The sequence below is a fragment of the Calliphora vicina genome, chromosome 4, assembly GCF_958450345.1.
Source record: "Calliphora vicina chromosome 4, idCalVici1.1, whole genome shotgun sequence".
Taxonomy (NCBI): domain Eukaryota; kingdom Metazoa; phylum Arthropoda; class Insecta; order Diptera; family Calliphoridae; genus Calliphora; species Calliphora vicina.
In genome coordinates this window covers 122,487,708-122,514,757 of record NC_088783.1, presented here as the reverse complement: position 1 = coordinate 122,514,757, position 27,050 = coordinate 122,487,708, and the positions used below count along the sequence as shown (strand labels likewise).

Sequence of the window (27,050 nt, the reverse complement as noted above, 5' to 3'; positions counted from 1 at the left end):
GACTATCGCTTGACTACTGTTGTATATAAATGAATGAATGAATGAATGAATGAATGAATGAATGAATGAATGAATGAATGAATGAATGAATGAATGAATGAATGAATGAATGAATGAATGAATGAATGAATGAATGAATGAATGAATGAATGAATGAATGAATGAATGAATGAATGAATGAATGAATGAATGAATGAATGAATGAATGAATGAATGAATGAATGAATGAATGAATGAATGAATGAATGAATGAATGAATGAATGAATGAATGAATGAATGAATGAATGAATGAATGAATGAATGAATGAATGAATGAATGAATGAATGAATGAATGAATGAATGAATGAATGAATGAATGAATGAATGAATGAATGAATGAATGAAAATATAGGTGGGTGGCTCGTCCCACTATTCCATTCATGTGTTTGTTTGTATACATGTATGTATGTACTGTATAACAAATGTTAATTTGTTCTTTTTGTTTTTTTTGGTTGCAAGAATATATGTACGTACATCATAAGTGTTATAATCAGACATAATACAATAGCATACATACTAGGGTATTCAATTAATCGGGTTTCTGGTTTAATCGGTTAATCGAGCAAATAATTAATCGAGGTTTAGATTTATTCGGTTAATAATCGGTTAATTTAAAATTATTCGATTAACCGAATAATTTCTATTTTCATTTTAAATTGAAAATACAACAACGAATTTTGTGTACAAAAACATAAAAAACAGCAAATAATGTATTTGAGATCATTTTTGTAAACATATCGCATATTTGCTGCAATAGTCAAAGTCATAACTCAAAAACCGTGTTTTATGAACTGAGTAATACAAAATATGCGCTTTCATATAGTTTCATCAGCTTTCAAAACGTCAATTATTTTTTGTGTGAGAGTGTTTTTTTGTTGTAAACCTCAAAATTAAAATTCATGTCTTCTCGCATATTTGATAAGTAAAAATTTGGGTTAAATACAGATTAGAAAGATATTAACATCTACTATTTATATTTCTGAAATCGCATGATTTGTTGAAAATTTATTTAAGAAATAGTAAAATGTCATAAAATATTTAAAGACGTTTTTCTCGAAACGACTTTTTTTTTTAATTATGACGTTACATGTAAATACAAACAAAGTTTCAAATACATGTGAGTTAAATATGCCAGTTGTTATACATACTCACTAATCATGTTTATATCCAATAAACAAAAAATATCTAATTTTAATTTGAAATTTGTATTTGAATTGAAACGGAAAAATAAATACAAACAATTTTTTAAAGTGCAAAAAAAAGGAATTTCGGTTAATCGGTTAATCGACACAAATTAATAGGTTTATTTGTTATTTGAAAATCGGCAATTTCAAATTATTCGAACAGTTAACCGTCCAAAATTAATCGGTTAACCGATTAACGGTTAATCGATTGAATACCCTAATACATACTATTGAAGGCCAACAAGTCCTCAATATTTAATAAAAAGGGCAAGGGAGTAATAAAGGACACTCACGTACCCACACAAAGAATTTAATAAGTGGATTGTATGATAAGTGGTCTATTGGTTAAACTAGACGAAAACACGGTTTCGGCTTAAAAAAATTGATAGCCGATCGGTTTCGGTTATTTTCGGTTTCTTAAATATTATCATCTATAATATGTTATTACAAGAATTATTTGATCATTTAATATACAAAAAAGCTATAAAATACATTGCTATTTAATTTCATTTTATGATAATTGTTTGAAAAATGATCAATCATAACTCAATTTGAAGTTTACTAATCAGGATATTTATTGGTAGGAAATTGAGAAATGGAAAACACATATATATGTAAGTATGTATGTATGTATGTATGTATGTATGTATGTATGTATGTATGTATGTATGTATGTATGTATGTATGTATGTATGTATGTATGTATGTATGTATGTATGTATGTATGTATGTATGTATGTATGTATGTATGTATGTATGTATGTATGTATGTATGTATGTATGTATGTATGTATGTATGTATGTATGTATGTATGTATGTATGTATGTATGTATGTATGTATGTATGTATGTATGTATGTATGTATGTATGTATGTATGTATGTATGTATGTATGTATGTATGTATGTATGTATGTATGTATGTATGTATGTATGTATGTATGTATGTATGTATGTATGTATGTATGTATGTATGTATGTATGTATGTATGTATGTATGTATGTATGTATGTATGTATGTATGTATGTATGTATGTATGTATGTATGTATGTATGTATGTATGTATGTATGTATGTATGTATGTATGTATGTATGTATGTATGTATGTATGTATGTATGTATGTATGTATGTATGTATGTATGTATGTATGTATGTATGTATGTATGTATGTATGTATGTATGTATGTATGTATGTATGTATGTATGTATGTATGTATGTATGTATGTATGTATGTATGTATGTATGTATGTATGTATGTATGTATGTATGTATGTATGTATGTATGTATGTATGTATGTATGTATGTATGTATGTATGTATGTATGTATGTATGTATGTATGTATGTATGTATGTATGTATGTATGTATGTATGTATGTATGTATGTATGTATGTATGTATGTATGTATGTATGTATGTATGTATGTATGTATGTATGTATGTATGTATGTATGTATGTATGTATGTATGTATGTATGTATGTATGTATGTATGTATGTATGTATGTATGTATGTATGTATGTATGTATGTATGTATGTATGTATGTATGTATGTATGTATGTATGTATGTATGTATGTATATGAAAAAAGTACACTCTACATATTTTGCAAGAACGAACGTTTTTGTTATCCACATAAAGAACATAATAAGGGCAGAAATTTCGTTTAGTGCAAAAACAGCAATACATTCATTCACTTGTCACTTGTTGGTGCGCATCGTTTAACCTAGAGTCTAGGTTAAACCCACCACTAATGCTGTTAAAAGACACGATTTCTGTTCATTTCGTACAACCTAAGTTAGGGATATTAGGAAACCAATTTTATCACTCGTCCTCATTCTTTATATAATTGTTTGGTTTTTTCTACCCTTAAGTTAACTTGTTAAGTATTTAGTGTTTAAAGAAAAGTTAAATATGATTGAACAAGTTTATTTCTTTAATATACCCAAAAGTAGGTTAAGTAACAAAAAAACAAATATATGTATGGTTTTTTTTTCTTTCTTAAAAACAATAACTGTTAAAAAATGTTCTGTATGCAAACATACATAAATACATATTTTGTTTTTTTTTTAAATTAAATTTAGAAGAAAAAAAAATAATTGAAATTTCGTCCGGTATACATTAAGGTATTTATAGACGGCAATACTGAGTATTAATATTTGTCAAAAAATCAAGTATCATAATACAATTTCATTATCTAAACAAAATTTGTATTAGATTTTCAAGATATACAAATGATTTTTTTGATTTACGGTCGGTATTTAAAATTTGTTTAAAACAATTCAAAAACTTTTTATTTTCATATGTATCGGGTATGTATTTATAAATACAAATAAGACAAACAAAAATATCAAGAAAATGTAAAATAAAAATAAAGTTTGCAGAAAAATATCAATCAACTAAGAAATAAACTATTTGTAATACTTTCGTGTAAACAATAAATGTTTTTTCGAAACGATTGTTTGAAATACCGAATGATTTCAATAATATTTTAAATTTGAAAAGTGTTAATACTCAGTATTGCCGTCTATAAATACCTTTAATAATATATTTTTTTGTTTTCATATAAAAATTTAATTAAATCGAATTTGTTTTAGTTTGTTGGTTTGTTTTTCTAAACATCTGAGTACAATTAATTTCTAACTTATAATTTTATGTTTATAATTTATGTGTTATTGTATGTAAAAAAAAACAACGATTACAAAATTCGTTTTTAGGGTGATATTCACCGGAATCTACACATTTGAATCAGCTGTTAAAGTGATGGCACGAGGTTTCATTTTATGCCCGTTTACGTATCTTAGAGATGCATGGAATTGGCTGGACTTCGTAGTAATAGCTTTAGCGTGAGTTTTATTATTATTATTATTTCAAATGTTTATACTTATGTATTATCAACACCGAGAGATATTTCATTTTCTTTATCATTTCTTAACATTTAACAAATTTTTAATTGAGAATACTTGAAACAAAAACAGATTAATTGTTTATAGTAAACTCTTTGAATTCATTACTATGTTTTTATTTAATGTTTTTTGTTTTTTTTTTTTATTTATTTCAACAAAATAAATGTTCATAAATTTGCCAAAGTAATTTTTATTGTATTCACTCCTGAATTATATATAGAAAAGATATACTCCTTTAATTTCGAATTCCCTAATTCCTAACCCCATATTAAAACATTGAACAGACAGTCGTATATAATAATCATTAGTTTTCTAAATGTATTTAATTAATGAGAATTTATAAAAAAAAAATGAAACAATTATTATATACAAAAAGTAGTTTTTGTTTTTTTAATTTGTATTTGATACTTAAATGAAAAAAAACAATAAATAAATAATGTCTCATATATAATCATGCAAATATTTATCTCAATATAAATCATAGACAAATTGAATATTTGTTTTATTTTTTTTGTTGTTGTTTATTTACATATATATTATATTTTTTGTTTAAATTAATAATCAAAAAGCATATTTTCATTTCAATTAAAAATGCGTAACAAAAAGTGAAACTTTCGTTTATTGGCATAAATGGGTGGATCGATTTTTTTCACGAAAAATCGAATAACAAAAACGCATTCTACGGAAAATTCTAAGAAATTTTCCCCAATATTGCGTTTCTGCCATACTTTTTGATCGTCCATACAAATCGACCCAGCCTAATGTACATACATACATACATACATATGTATTTAAAATTTGGAAACCTTTTTCCATAATAATAAAATTTGATTTCGTCTCCTTACTTGTGTTCACTTTTTGTGTTAAATGACACTCTTCATCATTTGCCGCATAAAAATCTTACGAAAACAAAAAAAGAAAAAACGAATCTTTCGCATAATTTTTTGCAAATTAAAATTGTACATAGATATTGAAATTTATATATACTTATATATTTTTTTTATTTTCTTTGATAATAATAATAATAACAACAACAACAACAACATGAACAACAACATCAACAACAACAAATACAAACGAAACTAACGATTTAGTTATGTGACCATGGGTATAGATTTAGGTAATCTCGCAGCTTTGAGAACATTTAGGGTACTGCGAGCTCTTAAAACCGTAGCCATTGTGCCAGGTAATGTTTTTGAATTCAATAAATACTTAATTTAATCTGTGAATAAATAAATAAGAAATAAACTCTGTATAACTAATAATGATTATGTTTGGGATTATGATGATGATGATGATGCTAAGATATTTATATTAATTGTATAAATGTACATATTGATAGGTTTGAAAACCATCGTCGGTGCTGTCATTGAGTCTGTAAAAAATCTACGCGATGTGATAATTTTGACAATGTTCTCCCTGTCGGTGTTTGCACTGATGGGCTTACAAATTTATATGGGTGTTCTAACACAAAAGTGCATTAAAAGATTCCCGCTCGATGGGAGCTGGGGTAATTTGACGGATGAAAACTGGAAGCTGCACAATGAAAACTCCTCCAATTGGTTCGCATCAGAAGACAAGTTATCATTTCCCTTGTGTGGTAATATATCTGGAGCGGGGTATGTTAATTAAGATTAAAAGGGTTATAAAATTAAATTAAATTACATACATATGTATGTTTTGTTTGTTTATATTTTGAAATATGTATGTACTAAAATTAATGTGTTCCGTTTTGTGTTTGTTAGGCAATGTGAAAGGGATTATGTGTGCCTGCAGGGTTTTGGTCCGAATCCGAATTACGGTTACACTAGTTTCGATTCGTTCGGTTGGGCCTTCCTGTCTGCCTTTCGTTTAATGACGCAGGACTTTTGGGAGGATTTGTACCAGCTCGTTTTGAGAGCGGCCGGTCCGTGGCACATGTTGTTTTTTATAGTCATCATCTTCCTAGGTTCATTCTATCTTGTGAATTTGATTTTGGCCATTGTTGCCATGTCTTATGACGAATTGCAAAAGAAGGCCGAAGAAGAAGAGGCTGCTGAAGAGGAGGCCATACGTGTAAGTACTTTGTTTTTAGTCGGTTTCAGATATTATCAATTTCCAATTTTGGTTTGGTCTGTGCAAAATTCGAATTGAAAATATTTGAATTACCGATTTGAATTTGAATTTCAGTTTAATTTGAATCGAATTTAGAGAGTTCGTTCTTGTCTTGAATTTCAATTTGATTGATGTCTAATTACATACTACTTATGTTCAAACTAAAATTAAAATTAAAACAAACATACAAACAAACATTTCAAATTGAGAATAATAATTCATTCCATCGATCAGAATCAATCAATTAAATTTAATTAAATTAAATGCATAAATAACTTGACTTTTATAAACAACTCAACTTCTCAATAAATGTTTTTTGTTTTGTTTTGGTTTTCTTTTAGTTTTTGTTATTATATCTTAATTACTGTTGTTATTATTAGTACTAATTATTACTACTACTTACTTATTATTAAATTAAATTAAATTCAATTCAATTATTTTTTTTTTGCCTTTATTAAACATGTCTTTTAGCGTGTGTATTTTTGTGACATTCGAATATTTTAAATGCCAAATGGTTGTGTTACATTTACATTTACCTTTTCATTTTAATTTAAAATAGAACAGAAATTATTTATTAGAAACCAAAAATATGGAAGGCTGTTGTCGATAGAACAGAAGAAAAAAAAACAATTTTTGATTATATATTTATTTACATATTTATTTTTTTTTCATTTGGAATGGCTGAATTATTTGAAAAGCAATCAATCGACCACCAAACAATAATTTTGTTACATTGCTTCAAGTTTGATAAAATATACATACATACATTAAAAAAGTAAAAGCAGTTAAATGTTGTTGCGTTTTTGAAAAAAAAAAAATAAAAAATAAATAAAAAAATTAAAACAAAGAATTAAACTTTAAATTAATAGAGAATCATTATTTACATTTTGTAATTAACATGTTGTTATAGGAAGCGGAGGAGGCGGCGGCGGCTAAAGCAGCCAAACTTGAGGAAAGAGCCAATGCGGCAGCTCAAGCAGCTCAGGATGCAGCTGATGCCGCCGAGGCAGCACTGCACCCCGAGATGGCCAAGAGTCCGACCTACTCTTGCATTAGCTATGAACTGTTCGTTGGCGGCGAAAAAGGCAATGACGACAACAACAAAGAAAAAATGTCCATACGCAGCGTCGAAGTGGAATCGGAGTCGGTGAGCGTTATACAAAGACAACCAGCACCTACAGCACACGCAACTAAAGTCCGTAAAGTTAGTACGGTAAGTACAACGCAGCTGGCTAATGTGCTTTCAAGTTCCTCTTTTCTTTCTATCTATCTACTATCTATTTATCTCCCTCTATCTACCTTTCAATTGCGATTTGTTTTTAAACTTCTATTTAAACTCTTTTAAGTTTCCTTGTTTTCTTTTTCCCTTTTTAATTTGACTCTGACTTTATAAATATTAATTTACACATGTACATATCGTTGTTGTGCCATATAAAAAAAGTATCATCTGAAATTTAATCGAAACTGTCTTCTGAAAATATGTTGGCACATCGACAATATCCATGTATTTATATTTTTTATTTTATGTACATTTTTCGGTTAACCAACAATTTCGTTTAAGTTTTGGGACTTATTTTTGGGGACAAAAACTTAGAAAGGTTTTATTTTTTACAAGTAGATTTTGAAATTGGAAGAAATCCTAAAAATATGTAGTTTCCTTATTTTGTTTAGTACTGCCCTTAAATGTCGCATGATTGTTGTAATATTACAAAATACATATTTTCATTAATAAAACTCAATATTTTGAATGTTCATGCTCATGAATCCAGCCGTACTTCAGGTTGAAAAGTTGTTTTTCAAATATTTTTTTTTCTAAATTGTGGAGCACTTATAAAGCTAAACCTACATAATAATTTGTTACAAGTTGAAAATACAAATTCGATGATTATAAAGGAATGGTTTTAGGTGCCTTGAAAGTTTACAAATGCAAGTACATACATGATAACTTCTAAAATGTTATGGTTATAAAAATAATACATTAGACTAAAGATAGTAGTCATAAATGTCGCTCATTTGCAACCAGACCCTTTAATTTGCAGAAAACTCCCAACTTAACTTCTTCAGATAACAATACTCGTTTTTTACCTGTTTTTTACATAACTTTAGAACGCTAAACAAAAATATGGCAGACATTTTAAATTCGTACTCGCAGTTTGCGAGGTTCTCACTAAGAAAATTGTACCTTTGTCATCACGAACGTGACATCTCAAAAAGGTTGACTTTAACAAAAACTTATTAAAATACTAAACGTATCTAAAAAGAGTGCTGACATACTATTCTTATGTTTTGAATTTGAATAGGAATACTTTGAGATTGTTAATTGTTCGGTTCCACAATTTAAGAGCCTAAATAGCAAATACTTCAACAAAATATTTATTTTCTTGCATGTAATTTTAATTAATAATGATTTTTATTGGTGTAGAAACTTTAAAAAGCCTTAAACATTTTCAACTATTAAACTTTTGCTTTGCCAGCTTAGTTTTTGGTTTTTAGTTTTAAGCACTTTAGAGTTTTCCTTTCTTTTTTTAAAAAAAAAAAAATATATATATAAAAATATGTAGGTCTTGCGACTGAATTATATGAAATATTTACATACATATGTACATATTTTAAAAAGCATGAAAGCATTAATGTGTTATTAGATCAAAGGTTATTTCATATTATGTAAAATCAAACGCAATTTAAAAGCAATTCAATTGTACAAATCAATCGTTCTACGACATGTTTGATTTTTTTAGTATAAAATATCCTATAAATAATACATTACCATGAAAATGATCTAAATATTTATAAAATAATAATGAATGTAATTGAACCAATAACCAATTAATTTCGGCTTCAAAATTGTTGTTGTTATTTTAATTTTTCTTGTGATTATGATTTGTAAAACAATCGAATAAATATTGATACAGCACGCAGCAGCTTAGGCTACACTTAACCAATAGTTCAACTACTAAGCTTAAACACAAGCTGCGTTAAACTTTCAAAGAACTACACACTGTTTTTGAGTCTATTAGAGGGACATTTAAAATGAAAAATTGAAACGAAATTTGTGTTGATAAATACACCAGCAAACTAAAGAACTAAACTAATAGAATAATACATACAAACATACATATATAAATACATAAATACTTTTGTTGTTGTTATTATTTTTATTATTTAATCATAATTTTTTTTAAGTTTTGATGCCTTGCTCTCATATTGCCTGTTACTACTTCTAATTACATACATATTATTGTACTACAAATTGGCTTTCAAATTTTTTAAGTAGTTCCTAAAAGCCCTAATTCACTAGATGAGCTTATAAAGGCTAATTTGTAATCAAAAACAAACAGATTTGTCTAAACCTCGAAATTCTGCAAACAAATTTTAAAATTACAAATTGGCTTTGCTCCAACGTTACTCAGGTAGGTTTTAAAATAATAGAACAAATTTGTCCTAGACATTAAAACATACAAATTGGCTAGTATTTCATTTAAAAATTATAAAATTAATAAAAAACACTTTTGTAAAATTCCCAATTACAAACATACATGCATTTATAGATCATAGGATATTTAATAAAGAGATTCAAAATTACTTTGCAACGAAGGCAGAACTAAACTAAACTAAACTGAAGATGCAACTAACTCACCAAGCTTGTTACAATAACTAATGAATTATATTAGATTTTGTTCAAACTTGACGTTGTTGTTATTTTATTTTAGTTCTACCATTAGATAGATACACATTCATTTCATTACTTTCCAATATCAATAATCTGAATAGTAAAATACTATTTCATACAATTGTAATAGATCAAGTAATTGTAATTAAAAATGTGTTAAATATTGAGTTATTCTCTTTTCTCCATGGTTTGAGCTATCCAACCAACATCAATGCATATTAATACGCTAATTAACTACATATATTTAATATCACTCAAACGACAGAGGTGGAACAAAAATAAGTGCACTACAGCGCTACACAGCTCAGTGGTTTAAAAACGTTTTATTTTGGAAATAGTAATTTGGTAGCTCGTGAACGCTTTGTGATCTTAACTCAAACGCTTCAAGTGAGACCAAGATTTGTGAATCTCCTGAAGGGTATATATAAGCACTTTTTACAGGGACCAGAAAAATGCCACATCAAAAAAACCGAACTGTACTTCTATTTTCCGATTAATCCAAATTCAAGTACTTTATACGCATTGGTACGAACCGTGTATTAGCATACAATTTTTTTTTCGAATTATGGATCTCACAGCCAAACAAAACAACAAAATGTAGTCTATCACATTTTGGCGAAAGATTAAATTTATTATTATTTTTAGAATTACTCTTTATTTAGGAAGTCTGTTCATATTTAAAGTTTCTATGTAATCGTCTTGTAATCATCATGAGTAATATTTAATATGAAGTTATAATTAATAATACTCATACGTTGGCATTTTAAAAAATTTCTCATACAATTATACTAGTATTATGAATGTAACTGTTCAATTATATTGAAAAGTAATCAAGAAAATACTTACTGGAATTATCAGTATCCATTTGTTAAATGAATTTTTGAAATTAACGATATTTCTATAAATCATCCAGTAGACGAAGAAATATTTCAAGACTTAACACATTAATTTCTTGGAAAACAACTACAATTATTTGTTTACTACTCAATTTAATAAATATTTCATTTAAAAATAAAAAAAAAAAACAAAGTCAAACAAGATAAAATACAAATACGAGTAATATCAGCATTTAGTTATGTTGTTAGCCTCCTATTGAATTTTCCCCAGTAGCTAGCTGTAATTAGTATTACTTTTTATTTTTTAGTAAAAATTGTATTTAACTAGTTTACTGTAGTTTTATAAAGTTAATATTTTAGTTTAGTTTGTTAGCAAAATAACGAAATCTGAATTACACCCTGATAAAAACAATTTTAAATCAAAATGTTGTAAAAAAAAACTAAACTAAACTCACTTTTTACGAAATTTGTTTCCCTTCTTTAGAAAAACTACACTCACCCTACACGTTTTACGTTTTTCTAGTAATAACTTAAGATTTACATACAAAAAAAATCTATGATTTGAATTTATGATTTTCTTTTTTCTTCTTCTATATATCCTTTTTTTGGATTTATTTGTTTTTGGTACAAAAAAAAAATACTTAGACTTCCTTATCCTTACCTGGTTCACCATTTAACATACGCCGGGGATCACGTAGTTCACACAAGGTAAGATGAAAATTACATTCCAAAAGAATATATTTAAACAAGAAACCAAATACAAATAAAACCCGAAATCAAAACATCATTTTACATTTGCACACATGCTGACATTCTCAGCTCTTACACCGTAAAATAATATTTTATACTTATTTACATATATATTATATATAAAAAAAATTAAATAAAAACACACTTAGGGTTGTCATTCATTTAAAACAATTCACACATTTTAAGCTGCACAATCGCCTTCATCATTCTCATCGAAATCATCCATTAGAAAAAACGAGATTTAACTAAATAAGAGCAACCGATAGCTAAGATTTAACTAACTCATACGATCAGAGCCATTTTTGAAGTTCAACCAATAACAAACAATTTATCATATATAATATGTTCTAAAGCAAAGGTTCGAAAGAATTAATTCTTAATTTCAATTTCAAAATCAAATTAAATTTGACCTCTTAACCATTTCGTTGTATTTCAAATGTATTCAATTCATTAAAATTTTCTTGAATTCAAATCCATTACAAATGAATGAATGAAATCTGTTATGAACTAATTAAACGATGAATAAATTCTATTTAAATAAAATCCATTTGAATGAAGCTAAAGAATTAAATGTTTGAAATGGATTTATGGAATGAATGGCTTACATTTTTTAATTCCGAATTAAGATTTTAGTGAATTAAGCTCAAAATGAATTAATGAAATCGATTTTTTTTTATCATACAAAATCTCAATATAAAAAAGTTATTATTTGTTCAGTTTTAAGGAAAAAATTTAAAGAAAATTTGTTTATATTTTAAACTAATTTTGTTATATGTACATAATATGTATTTTCATCTTGAGATTAGATTAGATCTCTGTTTGCACAAGTTCCATTTTATCATACATCGATCATTACATGAATCAGCATAAAATATATGATGATATTATTATAATTATGTGGAAATTTCCTTTGTTTTTAAATACTTAATCGCCTATACATAAGTAAATGTGTAATCGATAACTTCCATGTTTATTTGGTGGCCATGTACTACTTACTATATACAAACATACATACTTGCCGTACATATAAATTAGTATTGTATGTATGTATATTTAAGTACTCGTTTAGAATTCAAAAGAAAAAATTAAAAATATTTGATCTGAAATTGTATTTTACTTAATCATTAAAATTATAAAAACAAAAAACGAAATCACTTTAAATGTTTTAGTTTAGTTTAGTTTTGTTTTAATTTTTCTGTTCAAATGACATAACTCCCGCACTTTTATTATTATGTATTATTCTAATTATATTGATTAACTATATTGAGTCTTTTTTTTCTAATCTTTCTATCTATCTAATATCTATTCGAATATTCCTAAACATACATATGTATTGTTACCCTATAAAATGTATTAATCATTTCTTTCTGACTACTACATAACTATACTTTTCCGAATATTTTTTTTGTTTTTTGAGTTTTCCCATCAACGTTGTATTTTATAGTTTTATTTAAACTTTTAATATTGTTTTTATTATCTTACTACAATAATATCATGTGTATACATACATACATACATATTTTGAAAACTGTTTATGTTCAATATCAATAAATTTTTTAGCATATGTGATAATATAAAATATGTAAAAAAACTGAATTAAAAACTATGGAATTCTTTAACATCAATCAGTGTGCTTCATTTCTATTGTTCAGAATAAATTTTGAATTGGAATTTGTTATTATTTCCATAAATTCCTTCTCACTCAAATGGATTTTAAAAATACACACATACATGCATAGTTTATTTTATAATTGAAATTATTTAACATTTTATTTATTTAGTTAGTCGTTTTCGTTTGAATTGAATATTCGTTTTTGTTTTAAATTTTGGTTTGAATTCAATCATGACTCCAATATTTTGTTTTTTTTTTTTTTTGTATAATATACAACCATAACAAACAATTCAACTTTTGATTTAAATAAGTAAAAAAAAGAAAATAAAATTAAAAAAACCACTACAACAAAAATTAAAATTAAAATCAATTCAATTCTTATATAATATTATAAATATAAATCATCATAATATTTTTGCCACTATTCACCACTTGTTCTACCCTAAATGTGTGTTAAAATGTAAAGCAACTACTAACGAAAAGTTCAAATAAAAAAACACCTCAGTATACAATACGAAATGGGCGTGGACGTTTTGGTATACCGGGTAGTGATCGTAAGCCTTTGGTTTTGTCAACATATCAGGATGCCCAGCAACATTTGCCATATGCTGATGACTCGAATGCGGTGACACCCATGTCCGAAGAGAATGGTGCCATTATAGTGCCGGTTTACTATTGTAATTTAGGTAAGACCGAACTCCTTTAACTCCTTACACTCGATAGATTAAATGATACATTTTATTGAAATTTATAAAATCCAAAAGGTTCTAGACATTCCTCATATACCTCGCATCAATCAAAAATGTCGTATACATCACATGGAGATCTTTTGGGTGGAATGGCAGCTATGGGAGCCAGCACAATGACAAAAGAAAGTAAATTACGCAGCCGCAATACCCGCAATCAGTCAATAGGTGCCTCAAATGGTGGTACTCAATATGTGGATAATAATCACAAGGAACAACATCAGCGTGATTACGTAAGTATATCTCTTAGATCTCTCTTTCGATCTATCAATTTAACATTTAAACCAATTATGTATGTATACTTGTTTCTTTCTTTTAAGGATATGGGTCAGGAGTACACAGATGAATCTGGAAAGATTAAACACCACGACAATCCTTTTATCGAGCCCGTCCAAACTCAAACAGTGGTAGACATGAAAGGTTAAAAAAACATTCATATTTTTTGTATGTTCCAGTTGGTCATGTAGTCAAAACATTCTTAAAGATGTGATTTAGGAATGTAGTAAATCCCTGTCGTTTGCATAAATGTCTCCTTGTTTTGTTGTTGGTGACATACAGACATTAGAATACCGGTCGGTCATAAAAGTGACCGAATAACATAAATATGTCTTAAATGGATACGTAATTTTGTCATGAAATAAGTTGTACTAATGTTACTCGTATATTGAAGCTAAAATATATGTATGTTTCACATCATGAAAAAAAGCTTGAAAACTAGTTTAATTTGGCCAACTGGAACTTTGTCCTCATTTGTCGTTAATTATGTTAATTTAATAATAAATAACACTTGTTACTTTTTTCGTAGATGTAATGGTCCTAAATGATATAATCGAACAAGCCGCTGGTCGGCATAGTCGTGCTAGTGACCGAGGTGGTAAGTTTTATTTGTTGAATTTTATTTAATACAAAAAAAATTGTTGCTTTTATCTTATCATTTAATATTTATATTGATTAATTGTATGTCAAAGTTAAAACCTAATTACGAACAAATAATTCGGCTTTAACAATCCTTTTCTGTTGTAAATACAAATTGTTTCCAGTTATTATTTTCTTTATTATTAATGAATTCACCTTTCTAACAAAAAACTATTTACATATTTAATTACATACAATACATAACTTCATCTTATAATATTTACTAGTCATTGGTCTTTGTTGTAAATATTTAATAATTTCTGTATTTGAAAATGTGTTCCGAGTACTTCATACTAAATATACTTAATTATTTATTTGATTTGTCTAAATTGCTAAAAGAAAGAAAAATTATATTTAAAACAAAATTCGTTTTTATGACATGATCAAAAAAAACCATATAAAAAATGCATTGGAATGTACATACATACAATATAATTTTGAAATTATTATTTGTAATAATATTATTTATTTCTTCTAAAGCTTGATTAATTTAAAAACTAAAAAAAAAATTATGAAATTCACGTGTTAAGAATGAATTATGTGTTTTATGTTTTACATCAGTTTGCGTCTTTTTGTTTACAATTTTAATTTAAATTTAAAAAGTAAAAATGGTTTTCCAATAGCCCAAATCCAAATCAGACTCTAATGAGTTTTAAATATGGAATATTAGTTGTTTGAATTAATAAAATATTTTTTTGTTTACAAGGCCACATTATATATTTTTTGTTATTTTTATTAATTTTTGGTTCAAACAAAAAAAATCGTAATCGTTTCTTTTAAAAAGAAAAGATGTAATTAATTAACTGCAGGCATGCCAAGTTTTATTATTATTTAAAAAAAAATATAATTATCCCTTCCGATATTTTAAAATTTAATTCCTAATTCTCTTTTTCTATATTTTTAGTTTATTTTTCTTAAGCCTTTACAACTTTAACTAATTTTATTATTATTCCCCCTTTTAAAATGACTTCTTTGACTCGTCCATTTTTTGCCTTAAGTGGTGATGCTAAACTAAATATAAAACTACAAGAGAAATACTCCATATTAAAAAAAAATATATATATACAACTGAATTTGAATACTTCATAACAAAACACATACGCTCACATACTGCCCACAAAATTCAATTCAAATTTAAAATTTACTCCACTCGTACTTAATGCAATTCAATTTCAATTCAAATCAATTCTACTATTTACTTACTATCCATCATAAATTATCGCTAGAAATAAATAAATAAATTAAAAAAAAACCTAAACACATACAACACTCAAATAACATTTATATTTTTGATTTTACTTCTTCATTACAATCAGTAGTTTAATTAAAAACACCTTAAACAAAAAGCTCTTCACTCAGCCTAAACTCAGCAAAATTGATGAAAGCTTTAAAGCCAAATATTAATAAATGCACCTGCTTCAAGCAGTACAACTCATTCCAATAATAAACTACTTACAAATACAAATTAAATTTAATTAAATAAAATTGCAGTTTATCATTAAATCAATCACCTTTGAAGCTCGTTTTTCCTAAAAACTTTTAAGCTTTACTTTTGTTTGTAAACTCTTAATCTAAAAATAAATTCTAAAATCCCCTTTTATTTATTGATTATTGTTACTATTATTGTTCATTTTTAATTTAGTTCCAATTAATTAAATAATACAAAAATTAAACTACATATTTTTCAATTTCAGTTACTTTTAAATATATGTTGTTGTTTGTTTCTTTTTCATAAATATTTTAAGAAAGTAGTAGTAGTAGTCGATACTATTAGTAGTGCATGATATTTTTCGATTTATTTACTCGTAGCATAATAAAATATGTAATAATAATACAAATAGCAATAGTAATCATACATTTGTTTGACAAATTTTATTTGCAAATTTTGAACGGTTATTAACATCGCATGATTTAGATAACTTTTAACGTACATACAACATTTATTTATGATGTTCCTTATTATTTTTATAAAAATCCGCTCCGTTTGATACAAATAATTATGATAGCTTAAATTAAATTAGTTAGTCAACTACAATCACACTGTGATAAAAATAAAAAAATAAAAATTAAAACACTCTCCAATTGCATGTTGTAAGGTCTGTCAGTCATCGACTTTAGCATTGATTATATTCTTGACTGTGCCGTGCCTTTAGACCTCACTCAATATAATATATTCAGGGTTATGTAAATACAAAACTTGAAAGTCGGAAGGAACTGTTGTCTTTACCATAATTAATTACTAAATATTATTATATTATTAGTCTTAAATAAAGCATTGACAATAGTCTTGACTATATATTTGACAAAAGGCTTAACAATAGCCTTGACAATATCTTAACTTTATAATTGACAATAGTGATAAATATACCTAAAATTGGCCATAAAAATTTACTATATCTACAATAGATTATTAACTATAATCTAAAATGTAGTCGTTATTCTATTGCACTGATTTATGCGTGGCAACAGTTTTGATTAAAGCGTTGACAATTGACTAAAGCTATTGCCTTTAATTTGATTATAGTAGTGACTGTTGTATTTTATTTATTTAATTTCATCGAGAGATAATAATTCAATAAACAAAAAAATGTTTCAGCCAAGGCATATTTAACCAGGTGGCAGCGTAACGCCAGCTGACTATTTTTTGCTCTACTCGTGTTTTGCCTTGTGAAATGTCAAAAGCTTGTTTACAAAAAATTTTAAATTTGTTATAAGATTAAAAAGATTATTTTATATTTAAAAAAGTGAGTATTTGTCACCGCTTTATGTGTATAAAATATTTAAAAGTGTTAAAAAAAACTATTTCATTTATAAAAGTGCGTTTTTGTGAATTTTTTTTTGACACTTTACACGGTTTTGCACAAACAAAAGTGATTATTGTTCTTGTATTGTTGTAATTGTTGTAGTTACGCTGCCACCTTGTTAATACATCTTGGTTTCAGCCTAACTAAAAAGGCTTAAAAATCGTTTTTAAATGCATAAATTTAATTATTACTTTAAATTTCGTACCATTAAACAAATATCAAAATTTGGTATGAAATTTATGTTTTTGACAGAGCTGTTTTATTCTGAATCATTTAATATATTTTAATGCATACTTGTTTTGCCTAAAATATGAATTGAATTAAAACGATCATAAATTATAAATTCTTGAATGAATTCATTATATTGAAAAAATTTAATTAAAATTTTAATGAATTTTTTTGTCATTATTGACCTTCATTTTAATACATTTTTTAATTCACTTTTCGGTTCATACTCCGATTCATAATAAAATGGTACTCAATCTACTCAATTGATTGAAAAAGTGTTTTGGACAACTTTTTAATTCTTCCAAGAGTTTTTTGATAAAATATTAGAGTTTTTTCGTCATCTTATACTAATTAAAAAAATTTATGGAAAAATTAATTACAATTCAAATGGTGAAACGAATGCATTGAAGAATTTTTAATTTATGATGGATTCATTCAAATTTTAATTCAATTAAATACACCTTAACTATAAAAAATTCATGCTGAATTAAAAATCATATATAAATCATTTATTTACAGCTCTGGTTTTTGAAACAAATTTTAAAAGTTTTATTTTTAAAATAAAGTCGACAAAATTTAACTTTAAAATTCCTTTGATTATTGTTACTATTATTTATTGTGCTGTATTTATATATTTTAAGTTTTTATTAACTTATTATGACTCGATTTGTCATAAAACGATTTGAGTACGGTTTCGAATTCGCCACATCACTACTATATAAGACGCCTTGCAAAGAAGGTTAAGTGAACCTTAGTATTGACTAAAGTCTTGACGATAAAACAATTACTACACAAATCTATACATATTGTTGGAATTGCCCATATAATATAAAATTATTTTTCTCTCCTTATCTCTTACAAATTTGTAATCAACTCAGGAATGAATATGTTTCAATTTTAGAGCAAAATGTTTGATTTGAAATTCCAAAGACTGAACTGAAATTTAAAGTCAATTGGCGAGTGTTTTTTTTTTTTTTTGTAGCACTGTCTTACTGTAGCACAGTGCTTTACTTGTTTATTGTAACAAAGGATTAAAACTAGTAAAAGTAATACTATTCTACGTTAAGCTTCTAGGCTTATATTACATAAATTGTGAATAAAAAATAAAATAAATAAATAATACTTTCACAATTTCTTACAAATATGGCAAATTTTTTTGAATTTTTGAAGTTTAAAATGACATACATATTTTCATTATCCCAGAGATATTTTCCTATATGCCAATATTTTGCTAGTTTATTGCTAAATTCTAAACTACTTATGTCGATGTTGTTTAGTCTTTCAAAACTAAACAAAAATGTTGAAATAATTATTTATTGATATTTCGTACAGGACAAAATTCACTCTCAATAAATAGTTAAAATTGTTTATATTTTCTTATCATTTAGCGTAGAAGTCTTTTTCGTTCTCGTATTTTAATTTAATTTAGATTAATTATTATACAATGTTGTTATTATTTTTAGACGCCCAGTAGTAGTAATAAACGTAATTTAATAAAAAAAAAATGTTCTTTATCTGGAACATAATTAATTAAACAAGAAACCCATCCTTGTTTTGCCTCATAGCAGAACAAGCAAGGTACAATTATTAGAAAGTACGTTCTCAATTATATATTCCCTATAACGTCAAACAAAAGAAAATTAGAAAAAAACAAAACGAAATGTGTAAGACAAATAAAAAATTAATTAAAAAAATGTTTGTGTATTTACTTTTTTTCCTAAAATATTCAATTCAAATTAAATTTTTTCCAAATAAATATGTGTTAGTTTTAATATAACGTGCAAAACATTGAGCAAACAAAATAAAAAGTGATGAGAGTAAATGAGTTATTTGACGTTGTAGGGGTAAATATTGAAAACTGTTGTAAATGTTTGAATAACCTATTTATACAAAGTAGTTACTAAGTTTATATCACTATGTCATGTAATGAATTATTTGAAGTTTTAATAAATGACAGTTCTTTTCTGATACTCAACACAACAGGTTATGGGCCTCATGACGCGCGAAATTTAAAGAGAACAAGTGTAAAGAGGAAAAGTAGAAGGAAAATTTCGAGAACTTGTTAAATCGGTTTTTAAATTCGTTTATTACATTATTTTTTTTAGAAAAAAATTTAAATTGCGACGATAGAATGGCTGCAAATAATTTGTCATTCCCGTTTGATAAATTGCGTGGTCGGGAAAACTTCGACGTATGGAAGCGCCACGCAAAATCATATTTAGTCCTAAAGGGCTGTTGGGAAATGGTACATGTAGGTCTTGGCGAAGCTCCTACTGGCAACGATCTTCAAAAAGATGAACGCGCACTAGCCGAAATCACGCTCATGATGGAACCATCGAATTTTGCTCACATTGCGACAGCGGACACTGCAAAGGAAGCTTGGGACGCACTTTTAAATGCTTTTGAAGACACGGGACTAACTAGGAAAGTCGAGCTTCTCAAACGTTTGGTCCAGATGAAGCTATCGGACTTTGGCAGTGTACAAGAGTATGTTAGCGAAATGATAATGATGTCGCTGAAAGTTCAACAAAGTGGGCTAAAACTTGATGATGAATTGATAGCCTCACTCATGCTGGCCGGTTTACCAGACGAGTTTGCATCACTCGTGATGGCAGTGGAGAACTCCAAGTCGAAATTAAGCGTTGATATGGTGAAAAATTTGTTGCTTCAGGACGCAAAATTTGATTGTCCAAAAGTGGAGAAGGCCTTGGTTTCTAATAAGAAACAAAACACTCGCAAATTTAAATGCTATGCGTGTAAGGGAGAAGGGCATATGGCGAAAAATTGTCCACAAAGAGCAAAACCAAACGCAACGAAAAAGAAGAATGAGGAAAGAAATTCGTTAGCAACTTCTTTATTTTCATCGTCTTGTCTACATACAGTAAAGAACAACAACAATATTGAAGAGTGGTTTATAGACTCAGGGGCGACTTCACACATGACAAATACCAAAAGTATTTTGAGCAATACAAAGAAGGTCGACGATAAACATGTTGTAATTGCAAATAACGAGAAAATGATGATTGAGTGTGCCGGAGACGTAAATGTTGTTTTACAATCAGGCGGGAAAGAGACCACCGCAGTTTTTAGAGACGTTGAATATGTTCCTGGAATGTCCGTTAACTTATTGTCTGTGAGACAAATGACGTTAAAGGGCAATAAAGTACTTTTTGAAGCCGACAAGTGCAGGATTTTTGACGAAGTCGGTGAATTGTTGGCAACGGCGGAAGTTTGTGAGAATTTATACAAATTAAATTGCGGCGTAAATTTGGAAAATAGTGAAAACGCTTTAATTGCTACAAACGTTTCAGAATTGTGGCACAGAAGGCTTGGACATATTTGTGACTCAAACCTTAAGAGAGTCATGGGTTCATCAAATGGCATACGATGCAATGATGAAGATTTAGGCCAGAAATGTGAAGTTTGCATAAGGGGTAAGCAAACGCGTATGTCATTTAACGATACTGGTCACCGTGCAACAAATCTATTGGAAATCGTGCATTCGGATGTAATGGGTCCTATTAGTACAGAATCTTTTTCTGGAAAACGTTTTATTTTGACCTTCGTCGATGATTATTCAAGAAAAGTGTTCGTTGTGCCAATTAAGCGTAAATCAGATGTTATGGATGAATTCATGCGTTTTAAGAAGCTTGCTGAAAATCAATGTGATGCCACAATAAAAATTTTACGCACCGATAACGGTACCGAGTATACTAATAAGAAATTTGAAGAGTACCTATCACATTGTGGCATACAGCATCAGAAAACAGCACCATATACGCCGGAGCAGAACGGCGTGGCAGAACGCATCAACCGCACTATTATGGAACGCGTAAGATGTATGTTGCTGGACGCAGGATTATGTGACGTTTATTGGGCGGAAGCTGCAATGACCTCAGCATACCTGATTAATCTTGTGCCGTGCCGTGGTAACGACAGATGTCCGGAAGAAATGTTTTCGGGTAGGAAACCCAACCTGAAACATTTGCGTATTTTTGGTAGCAAGGCATTTGTACACGTACCCAAACAAAAACGTACTAAGCTGAATTTAAAGTCTACAGAATGCATTTTAATGGGGTACAGCAATGAAAGTAAGGCGTACAGACTACAGGATCCAACTACTCGCAACATTATAATCAGTCGTGATGTCATTTTTATTGAAGACAATAAGAGGGTATGTGTCACTGAAAATGTTCCTACTAACATTACTTCTCCTTTAGTTCATATTGGTGTTGAACAGGAAGTTGCCAATTCAGGGGAGGAAAGTAGTGAAGAATTGTCAACTGGTGAACAGGAAGACTTCATTGGTTTTGATAGTGACGAGTTTGAGGACGCAATTGACATCGGCGCTACCAACAGAAATGGCGATGAGCAGAACAATGGTGATCCCGAAAATGAGCACAATGTCCGTCGATCAGATCGCATTGCTAGTAAGCCTCGACGAAGATATAATTTATGTGTTACGCACACTAAGTGTGATGGCGAACAGGGTGACCCCGAAACATTCGACGAAGCTATTTTATCTGCAAATGCTGATTTATGGAAGTCAGCGATGATTTCAGAAATGGAATCCCTAACGGCAAATAATACGTGGTGTCTGACTGATTTGCCTCAAGGCAAAAAGCCCATTAAGTGCAAATGGGTGTTTAAAAGAAAATTCAACGCAAATGGTGACGAAATATGTCATAAGGCAAGACTGGTTGTAAAAGGCTGTAGTCAGCAGAAAGGCATCGACTACGAGGAGACGTTTGCACCTGTAGTGCGATACACATCTTTACGACTTTTACTTGCCTTGGCAGCGAAACATAAGCTAATAATTCATCAGCTAGATGCAATAACAGCGTTTCTTAATGGCGACCTCGAAGAGCAGATTTTTATGGTGCAGCCGGAAGGTTTTAATGACGGCAGCAGTCGTGTTTGTTGTTTAAAGAAATCGCTCTATGGCTTGAAGCAGTCTAGCCGCGTTTGGAATAAGAAACTTAATGAAGTGCTACTGAAATTCGGTTTGCGGCGGAGCGATGTCGATCAATGCGTGTATTACTATATAAAAGGTTCGATTATTTTATATGTTGCAATTTATGTCGACGATGTATTGGTGTTTTGCAACGACATTAACTTAATCAATCGACTAAAATATGATTTGGCCACAAATTTCAAAATGAAGGATCTGGGTGAAGCTTATTCAGTTTTGGGAGTGAGAGTTTCCCGTGATTATAAGGATGACACAATCAGAATTGATCAGACAAAATATATTGAGGATATATTGAAGCGTTTCTCAATGACTGAATGTAAGGCAGTATCGACCCCTATGGATGTTGGTCAAAAATTAACATCGGAAATGTGTCCCACCAATGAAATTGAAAAAAAGGAAATGGAGAATGTGCCGTATATGCAGGCTGTGGGATGTCTTTTATTTGCAGCACAAATAACTCGTCCCGACATCAGTTATGCAGTGAATGTGTTAAGCCGTTTTAGTGCGAACCCCGGTAGAACTCATTGGGCTGCAGTTAAAAGAGTTATGAGGTATCTCAAAGGCACAATAGATAAAGGACTAACGTATCAGTGTGGTCAAGGTGGTCTGGTTGGTTTTTGTGACGCAGACTGGGCTGGTAATGTGGATGACAGGCGCTCAACAACAGGATATCTGTTTACATATGAAGGTGGAGCGATCTCGTGGTCTACAAGGCGACAACGCACAATCGCACTCTCCTCAACTGAAGCGGAATACATGTCGATGGTGTCAGCTCTTCAGGAGTGTATTTGGTTGCAACGTTTACATCGAGAATTGGTACAAGAACAACAAGAACAGATAATACTTAATTGCGATAACAAAAGTGCGATTAATATAGCTCAGAACAACTCATTCTCAAACAGAACTAAACACGTCGACCTGAAAGCGAAATTCATTCGAGAAAAGCTTGAGAGTAAGGAGGTTATTTTGAAATATGTGGACACCAGTAATATGGTTGCAGATTTTCTCACTAAGGCAGTTAGTGCTGACAAGCTGAAATTACTAAGCTCTAAATCTGGTTTAAATTAATATTTATATAATCAATTGTATAAATAATTTATTCAGGCGGAATGTTGTAAATGTTTGAATAACCTATTTATACAAAGTAGTTACTAAGTTTATATCACTATGTCATGTAATGAATTATTTGAAGTTTTAATAAATGACAGTTCTTTTCTGATACTCAACACAACAAAAACTCTCCCTAATAATTGTACCTGGTTGGTTCTACCATGGTTTTGCCTTTGAAATGTTGTTTAAAATTAAATCTGCTTAGAATTGTTTGCTAGCCTCTTTATAATAGTTGCAATAGTTTAAATGTGTTTTCGAATAATTATTAAATAAATAAATATTATTACATCTTTAGCTAGAACCATCTAAATGTCACAATGTGTGAAATGTGTTTTGCTCGATTTAAGTTCAATATCAATGAAATTAACTAAAAATAATATTAAAAAAAGACTTTGATAATTTTTAAATGTTGCCTCTATCTACATATAATTTGATAAAACAAAAAAAATATAAAATATGTTTGTTATTCATTATTAACAATAATAATAATAACAATAAAAACATAAAAATAAAAAAACAGTTTTGTTTGAAAACGAAATTGAAACAAAAAACGGCAGAGTCAAAGTATGTCAAAATTCACTAATTCGCAATTTTACGGTACAGTCTCCGTTTATTATTTTCCTACAGAGGACGATGACGAAGATGGTCCAACGTTTAAGGACAAGGCATTGGAATTTATACTGAAGTGTATAGACATCTTTTGTGTGTGGGACTGTTGTTGGGTGTGGTTAAAGTTTCAGGAATGGGTCTCCTTCATTGTGTTCGATCCCTTTGTGGAATTGTTTATTACCCTGTGTATTGTAGTCAATACAATGTTCATGGCCATGGATCATCATAACATGAATACCGAATTGGAAAAAGTCTTGAAAAGTGGAAACTACGTGAGTATTATTTAGATAATTAGAATACAATCAGAATTTACATATGTACTGCATAACCAATAAATGTTTAATACATATTTATTTTTATAAATGCTTATTTTTGATACAGTTCTTTACTGCCACCTTTGCGATAGAAGCCACAATGAAACTGATGGCCATGAGTCCGAAGTACTATTTTCAAGAAGGTTGGAACATATTCGATTTCATTATTGTAGCTTTGTCACTGCTGGAATTGGGTCTTGAAGGTGTCCAGGGCCTGTCAGTTTTGAGAAGTTTTCGTTTGGTAAGATTTCATTTTCCTATTCGTTAATTTACACTTGATTTCCTTACAGAGCCATTATTCTGTTTGTGTTCTCTGGGAACAAAACAAACAATTAAATACGAAAATCTCAGAATCGATTTTAATCATAAGTAAATATAACTTTTAAAACTTCGTACTAAAAATTCCAGCTTCGTGTTTTCAAATTAGCCAAATCGTGGCCCACATTAAATTTATTAATATCCATCATGGGCCGCACAGTGGGTGCTTTAGGCAACTTGACTTTCGTCTTGTGTATTATAATCTTCATATTCGCCGTGATGGGCATGCAATTGTTTGGCAAAAACTATACAGGTATTAAGGAAAATGCCACCTTCCTATAAAACTTAAAAATAAATAAAAAATATAAAAAAAAACCAAAAATATATTTCAATTTTAAAACTTTTCCTTAAATAAGCCTTTACTCTTTTTGAATAAATTAATTTCATTAAATTTTTTTGAATAAATAACACTTAAACTTTATTTATTTTAAATCAAACTCAGCTTTAAGCACGTACTTTTTTCTCAAATACATATTTGTTTTCTTTTTCTATAAAAAAAACCTATAAAAACGTAGCTGGATTTGAAATTTAATTGATACAGAAAATATAGAACCAAAAACGAATCAAACAAATCTTTTTGCAAACGATTTTTTTTATTTACAACATACCAAGACATGTTATCACATGAATGGGCATGTATGAGCTGCGCCTATTCTGATTTTTTGTATTATATACATAAAAACATACTACATACATACTATATTCCAAAAAAATCCTTTTTATATTTGAATTTTTAATTAATTATTTTTTTTTTATCTATATATACTTTTTAACAACAAAATATTTTCCTATGCTTTGCCCGGCTTAAATTAAAACTAATAAATCAAATCAAACAAATGTGCAAATATAACACCTTCATAACACCCGATATATTTATTTATGCATATATATATATATGTATATCTAAATCAAAATCCATCATAAATGAAAATGTACAAAAACTGAAAACCCCCTGCAACGAAATCAAATTCTTAATTGTGATCAAACAAACAACAGCTTCGTGTATTCAAATTGGCAAAATCTTGGCCTACACTGAATTTACTCATTTCAATTATGGGCCGCACAATGGGTGCATTGGGTAATCTAACATTTGTACTTTGCATTATCATCTTCATATTTGCCGTTATGGGAATGCAACTTTTCGGAAAGAACTATCATGGTAAGTATTCTGACTGTCACAACAACAAACAAACATACAATTTTGCACCCCTAAGATCTCAAAAGACAAACTTATTCAAAATATTTCAAGTTTTTTAAATGTGACGAACCAAAAAAATATCTTAAATCAAATGTGTTTGAGGTTATTCTTGTTTTTGATTGTATTATTGTATTGTGTTATGTGTTAAAATTATTAAATTGCTAATTTATAGTTTCATAGTGATCATATATTGTCAAAGCATCAACGATAAAAACAAAACAAAACAAAAAAAAAAACAGGACCGTATTAATACATTTCTGGAAACAGCTATCTTATACAATTTGTAACGTGTATGAATAAATACAATTCCGTCACAAATTTAACATTTTATTATGAAAATAATATTAATACAAATTTTTGTCTACCAAACTTGGCAATGATCGGAATTTAAATTTAAATCATATTTCCTTTTTTAACATACATACATAGATATCATTCAAACCTCGTTTGGTATGTTTTTTTAGTTTACTAAAGTATCGCCCTTTTTAGATGGTCTGTTTTTGTACTGTTCGCGAATTTAAATATCAATCATTTATTCAGAGTAATAACTACATGGTTTTTTGTTTTTGTAAAAAAAATATAAATATATTTTTAGTAAAACTCTGTAAGTATTTTGATTTCAATCATTTTCAAACTTAAACCACTTAATAACATTTTTAATTAAATCTAACACCAAGTCCAACACTTTTCGCTGGATTCTTTGTTTGCCTCTCAGTAGTTTTATAGAAAAATGCTTTACTTT

The 27,050-nt window shown here is 28.4% G+C and overlaps 1 protein-coding gene across 16 annotated transcripts in view; it reads left to right on the top strand.

Moving 5' to 3' along the window:
* The window catches only part of para (paralytic), a 92,369-nt gene that overhangs the window by 31,522 nt on the left and 33,797 nt on the right, over positions 1–27,050 (top strand). For 11 of the 16 annotated variants that reach the window (XM_065509936.1, XM_065509938.1, XM_065509947.1 and 8 more), the window contains exons 7-19: positions 3,944–4,072; positions 5,227–5,318; positions 5,475–5,751; positions 5,878–6,187; positions 7,137–7,439; positions 11,378–11,440; positions 13,600–13,780; positions 13,859–14,073; positions 14,161–14,260; positions 14,646–14,714; positions 24,473–24,750; positions 24,860–25,033; positions 26,107–26,269. In XM_065509936.1, coding sequence (XP_065366008.1) covers positions 3,944–4,072; positions 5,227–5,318; positions 5,475–5,751; positions 5,878–6,187; positions 7,137–7,439; positions 11,378–11,440; positions 13,600–13,780; positions 13,859–14,073; positions 14,161–14,260; positions 14,646–14,714; positions 24,473–24,750; positions 24,860–25,033; positions 26,107–26,269 — 2,354 coding nt within the window. Of the gene's footprint in view, positions 1–3,943; positions 4,073–5,226; positions 5,319–5,474; positions 5,752–5,877; positions 6,188–7,136; positions 7,440–11,377; positions 11,441–13,599; positions 13,781–13,858; positions 14,074–14,160; positions 14,261–14,645; positions 14,715–24,472; positions 24,751–24,859; positions 25,034–25,200; positions 25,364–26,106; positions 26,270–27,050 lie in introns of all 16 variants that reach the window. The other 5 variants (XM_065509945.1, XM_065509943.1, XM_065509942.1 and 2 more) reach the window with 2 other exon arrangements.